General features: G+C 42.1%; 1 protein-coding gene across 1 annotated transcript; it reads left to right on the top strand.

The window, feature by feature from the left end:
• The first annotated feature begins 660 nt into the window (after positions 1-660).
• Positions 661-1977, top strand: LOC142841056 (glyceraldehyde-3-phosphate dehydrogenase). The gene has a single exon (XM_075957795.1). It carries the CDS (start codon positions 728-730, stop codon positions 1727-1729), a length of 1002 nt encoding a protein of 333 aa, XP_075813910.1. The 5' UTR covers positions 661-727; the 3' UTR covers positions 1730-1977.
• The last annotated feature ends 4888 nt before the right edge of the window (positions 1978-6865 follow it).

Genomic DNA, 6865 nt, shown 5'->3' with positions numbered 1-6865 from the left:
CTGGTAAAAGAAGATCCATAAGGGAGTATTTGGAAGAAGAGATGGGCAGACGCCAAGGCAAGAATTCGCCCAACAAAATGAAAAGCAACATGAAGCCACCAGAAACCAGCGACCTCACAACGGAAGGACATGAACACCTTAATCAAGAAGGAAAAAGATTGACTTCATGAAAGTGATTGACGCCCTTAAACAGCATGTAAAAAACGCCATTATAGAAATGGATGAGAAATATAACAGAAAGTTTGAAGAATTGAATAAATCAGTGAATGATACCCTAGGAAAGCAAGGAAAAACAATCAAACAGATAATGGAAACAGTTTAAGACTTGAAAACTGAAATAGAGGCAAAGAAGAAAACACAAACAGAGGGCCGGCTGGACCTGGAAAATCTAGGTAAACGAATAGAGACTACACAAACAAGCATAACCAGCAGAATACAAGAGATAGAAGAAAGACTCTCAGATTCTGAAGAAACAATAGAGAAAATAAACACACTGATCAAAGAAAACAGCAAGTCCAACAAACGCTCATCACAAAACATCCAGGAAATATGGGACACAATAAAAAGACCAAACCTAAGAATAATAGGAGTAGAAGAAGGAGAAGAAGTGCAGCTCAATGGTCCAGAAAATATATTTAATAAAAGTATAGAAGAGGCTCTCTGCTCCTCCCTGTTCTGGAGACAGCCGCTTCTTTTCGTGCAGTGCCAGCCTCGTTCCAGAGACACGATGGTGAAAGTCGGAGTGAACGGATTTGGCCGTATTGGACGCCTGGTTACCAGGGCTGCCTTCACTTCTGGCAAAGTGGACGTTGTTGCCATCAATGACCCTTTCATCGACCTCAACTACATGGTCTACATGTTCCAGTATGACTCCACCCATGGCAAGTTCAAAGGCACAGTTAAGGCTGAGAATGGGAAGCTTGTCATCAACGGGAAGGCCATCACCATCTTCCAGGAGCGAGATCCCGCCAACATCAAATGGGGGGATGCCGGCGCCGAGTATGTTGTGGAGTCTACCGGTGTCTTCACCACCATGGAGAAGGCTGGGGCCCACTTGAAGGGTGGGGCCAAGAGGGTCATCATCTCCGCCCCCTCTGCCGATGCCCCCATGTTTGTGATGGGTGTGAACCATGACAAGTATGACAATTCCCTCAAGATTGTCAGCAACGCTTCCTGCACCACCAACTGCTTAGCCCCCTTGGCCAAGGTCATCCATGACAACTTTGGCATTGTGGAAGGACTCATGACAACAGTCCATGCCATCACGGCCACCCAGAAGACTGTGGATGGCCCCTCTGGGAAGCTGTGGCGAGATGGCCGTGGTGCTGCCCAGAACATCATCCCTGCATCCACTGGCGCTGCCAAGGCTGTGGGAAAAGTCATCCCAGAGCTGAACGGGAAGCTCACGGGCATGGCCTTCCGCGTTCCTACCCCCAATGTGTCCGTCGTGGATCTGACATGCCGCCTGGAGAAAGCTGCCAAGTATGATGACATCAAGAAGGTGGTGAAGCAGGCATCCGAGGGCCCACTAAAGGGCATCCTGGGCTACACTGAGGACCAGGTTGTCTCCTGTGACTTTAACAGTGACTCCCACTCTTCCACCTTCGATGCTGGGGCTGGCATTGCTCTCAATGACAACTTTGTAAAGCTCATTTCCTGGTACGACAATGAATTCGGCTACAGCAACAGAGTGGTGGACCTCATGGCCTACATGGCCTCCAAGGAGTAAGAAGCCCGCCCTGGACCACCCATCCCAGCAAGGACACAGCAAGAGAGAGGTCCTCGGCTGCTGAGCAGTCCCTGTCCTAACCCTTAACACTGAGCATCTCCCTCACAGTTTCCATCCCAGACCCCCAGAATAGCAGGAGGGGGCTTAGGGAGCCCTACTCTCTTGAATACCATCAATAAAGTTCATTGCACCCCTAAAAAAAAAAAAAAAAAAAAAAAAAAAAAAAAAAAAAAAAGTATAGAAGAAAACTTTCCCAACCTAAAGAAAGATATACCTATGAAGGTGCAAGAAGCATACAGAACACCGAATAGGCTGGATCAAAAAAAAAACATCCCATCGCCATATAATTATCAAAACACAAAGCATTCAGAATAAGGAAAAAATATTTAGAGCGGCAGAGGAAAAAGGCCAAATTACTTACAAAGGTAAACCTATCAGACTTACACCTGACTTTTCCATGGAAACCATGAAAGCCAGAAGGTCCTGGATAAATGTACTGCAGAAACTGAGAGACCATGGATGCAAGCCCAGATTACTATACCCAGCCAAGCTTTCGTTCACTATAAATGGAAAAAATAAAAATTTTCCAGGATAAAAACAAATTCAAACAATATGCAGCGACAAATCCAGCCTTACAGAAAGTAATAGAAGGAAAATCACTAACCAAGGAGTCCAACAATGACCACAATAACTCAGACATCTAGAGACCCTTCATCAACACAAACCAAAGAAGGGATACACACAAACTCTACGACTAAAAAAAAAATGACTGGAGTTAACAACCACTGGTCATTAATATCACTTAATGTCAATGGTCTCAACTCACCTATAAAAAGGCACAGGCTAAGAGATTGGATAAGAAAACAGGATCCAACATTCTGCTGTCTACAAGAAACACACCTCAACCACAAAGACAGGCACCTACTCAGAGTAAAGGGTTGGGAAAAGGCCTATCAAGCAAATGGACCTAAGAAACAAGCAGGTGTAGCCATACTAATCTCTAACAAAGTTGACTTCAAACTAAAATCAATCAGAAGATATGGAGAGGGGCATTTTATATTCATAACAGGAACAGTTCATCAGGATGAAGTCTCAATCCTGAACATCTATGCCCCTAATATAAAAGCACCCACGTACATAAAAGAAACATTGCTAAAATTCAAGGCAGCCATCAAACCGCATACACTAATAGTAGGAGACTTCAACACTCCTCTCTCACCAATGGACAGGTCAATCAGACAGAAACCTAACAGAGAAATAAGACAATTAATGGAGGTAATGAAACAAATGGACTTAACAGACATCTATAGAACATTCCACCCAAATAGGAAAGAATACACCTTCTTCTCTGCAGCTCATGGAACCTTCTCAAAAATCGACCACATAGTCGATAACAAAGCAAACATCCACAGTTACAAAAAAATATTACTAACCACCTGTGTCTTATCAGATCACCATGGATTAAAGTTAGAATTCAACAACAAGGCTACCCCCGGAAAGCCTACAAAGTCATGGAAACTGAACAGCCAACTACTGGACCATACCTGGATTAAGGAAGTAATAAAGAAAGAAATTAAAGTCTTCCTGGAATTCAATGAAAATAAAGAAACAACATACTCAAACTTATGGGACACTAAGAAAGCAGTCCTAAGTGCCCAATTAAAGAAAACAGAGAAAGCTCACATTGGAGACTTAACAGCCCACCTGAAAGCTCTAGAATAAAAAGAAGCAGACTCACCTAGGAGGAGTAGGAGACTGGAAATAATCAAACTGAGGGCTGAAATCAATAAAATAGCAACACAGAGAACAATCCAAAGAATCAATGAAACAAAAAGCTGGTTCCTGGAGAAAATCAACAAGATTGACAAACCCCTATCCAAACTAATCAAACGGCAGAGAGAGAATTTGCAAATTAATAAGATCAGAAATGAAAAGGGGGACATAACCACAGACACAGAGGAAATTCAGAGAGTCATTAGATCTTACTACAAAAGCCTATATGCCACAAAACTGGAAAATGTAAAGGAAATGGATACTTTCTTAGATAAATATCATTTACCAAAGTTAAATCAGGACCAGGTGAACAAACTAAATAGACCTGTTAGTCGCGAAGAATTAGAAGAGGTTATCAAAAACCTCCCTACCAAAAAAAGCCCAGGACCAGATGGTTTCAATGCGGAATTCTACCAGAACTTCCAAGAAAACCTAATACCTATACTCCTTAATATATTTCACAATATAGAAACAGAAGGGTCATTACCAAATTCGTTTTATGAAGCTACAGTTACTCTGATACCAAAACCACACAAAGACTCAACCAGGAAAGAGAATTACAGGCCGATCTCACTCATGAATATCGATGCAAAAATCCTCAACAAAATACTGGCAAACCGAATCCAAGAACACATCCGAAAAATTACCCACTATGATCAAATAGGCTTCATTCCTGAGATGCAGGGCTGGTTCAACATACGAAAATCTATCAATGTAATCCAGAATATAAATAAACTGAAAGAAAAAAACCATATGATCATTTCATAAGATGCTGAAAAAGCATTTGACAAAATTTAACATCCATTTATGTTAAAAGTCTTGGAGAGATTAGGGATACAAGGGTCATACCTAAATATAATAAAAGCTATATACAGCAAGCCGACAGCTAACATCAAATTAAACGGAGAGAAACTCAAAGCCATCCCGCTTAATTCAGGAACACGACAAGGCTGTCCACTTTTGCCATACCTCTTCAATATAGTGCTGGAAGTTCTAGCAATAGCAATAAGACAACATAATGGGATCAAGGGGATTCGAATTGGAAAGGAAGAAGTTAAACTTTCGTTATTCGCAGATGATATGATAGTGTACATAAGCAACCCCCAAAACTCCACCAAAGAACTTTTACAGCTGATAAACAGCTTTAGTAATGTAGCAGGATACAAGATCAACTCCAAAAAATCAGTCGCCCTCTTATACACAAAGGATATGGAAGCAGAGAGGGAAATCAGAGAAGCTTCTCCATTCATGATAGCCACAAACAGCATAAAATATCTTGGGGTAAATCTAACCAAGGAAGTGAAAGATCTATTTGACAAGAACTTTAAGGCATTGAAGAAAGAAATTGAAGAGGATACCAAAAAATGGATGGACATCCCTTGCTCTTGGATTGGGAGGATCAACATAGTAAAAATGGCAATTCTACCAAAGGCAATTTATAGATTCAATGCAATCCCCATCAAGATCCCATCAAAATTCTTCACAGATCTGGAGAGGACAATAATCAACTTTATATGGAAAAACAAAAAACCCAGGATAGCCAAAACAATCCTATACAATAAAGGATTTCTGGAGGCATTACCATCCCTGACTTCAAACTCTATTACAGAGCTACAGTAATGAAAACAGGGTGGTACTGGCATAAAAACAGAGAAATCGACCAATGGAATTGTATAGAAGACCCGGATTTTATCCCACAAACCTATGAACAACTCATTTTCGATAAAGGAGCTAAAAGTATACAATGGAAGAAAGAAAGCATCTTCAACAAATGGTGCTGGCACAACTGGATGTCAACCTGTAGAAGAATGAAAATAGACCCATATCTATCACCGTGCACAAAACTCAAGTCCAAATGGATTAAAGACCTCATTATCAGCCAGAAAACACTGAACCTGATAGAAGAGAAAGTGGGAAATACCCTACAACAGATGGGCACAGGCGATCGCTTCTTAGGTATAACCCCAGAAGCACAGACATTAAGGGCAACATTGAATAAATGGGACCTACTAAAACTGAGAAGCTTCTGTAAAGCAAAGGACACTGTCACTAAGACACAAAGGCAACCTACTGACTGGGAGAAGATCTTCACCAACCCCGCAACAGACAAAGGTCTGATCTCCAAAATACATAGAGAACTCAAGAAACTAGACTGTAAAATGCTAATTAACCCAATTAAAATTGGGGCACTGAACTGAACAGAGAATTCTCAACAGAAGAAGTTCAAATGGCCAAAAGATACTTAAGGTCGTGCTCAATTTCCTTAGCGATCAGGGAAATGCAAATCAAAACAACTTTGAGATACCATCTTACACCTGTCAGAATGGCTAAAGTCAAAAACACCAAGGATAGCCTTTGCTGGAGAGGCTGTGGAGGAAGGGGTACCCTCATCCATTGCTGGTGGGAATGCAATCTTGTGCAACCACTGTGGAAGTCAGTGTTTCGGTTTCTCAGGAAATTCGGGATCAACCTACCCCTGGACCCAGCAATACCACTCTTGGGAATTTACCCAAGAGATGCTCTATCACATGTCAAAAGCATTTGTTCAACTATGTTCATAGCAGTATTATTTGTAATAGCCAGAACCTGGAAACAACCTAGATGCCCTTCAATAGAAGAATGGATGAAGAAAGTATGGAATATATACACACTAGAGTACTACGCTGCGGTAAAAAACAATGACTTCTCGAATTTTGCATGCAAATGGATGGAAATAGAAAACACTATCCTGAGTGAGGTATCCCAGACCCAAAAAGATGAACATGGGATGTACTCACTCATAATTGGTTTCTAGCCATAAATAGGGTTCACGGAGTCTACAATAGGCGAATCTAAAGAAGCTAAGTAAGAAGGTGAACACAAGGAAAAACATATCGTTATCCTCTTGGATAAGGGAAGTAGACAAAATTGCCGGGGAGAAAAGTGGGATCTTGGGGGTGGGGTGGGATGGGGGTTAGGGGAGATGGGGAAAGAAAAGGTAGAAGGGAAGGAGGGGGAACTTGGGGAAACAGGAGGATCGGGATAAAGGAAGGTTGGATAGGGGAGCACGGAACCACAATTCGTAGTTAAGGGACCCACTTTAGGGTGGGCAGGAGACTTGACCCTAGAGGGGCTCCCAGGTGCCCAAGCTGAGGTCCCCAGTTAGTTCCCTGGGCAGCTGAGGATAGGGAACGTGAAATGACCCTACCCTAGAGCAATACTGACAAATATCTCGCATATCATCCTAGAACTTTTATCTGGCGACGGATGGAGATAGAGACAGAGACCCACACTGGAGCAATGGACTGAGTTCCCAAGGTCCCAATGAGGAGCAGAAGGAGGGAGAACATGAGCAAAGAAGTCGGGACCACGAGGAGTGCACCT

Source organism: Microtus pennsylvanicus, chromosome X (assembly GCF_037038515.1).
Source record: "Microtus pennsylvanicus isolate mMicPen1 chromosome X, mMicPen1.hap1, whole genome shotgun sequence".
Classification (NCBI taxonomy): domain Eukaryota; kingdom Metazoa; phylum Chordata; class Mammalia; order Rodentia; family Cricetidae; genus Microtus; species Microtus pennsylvanicus.
This window is presented reverse-complemented; position numbering and strand designations above follow the sequence as displayed.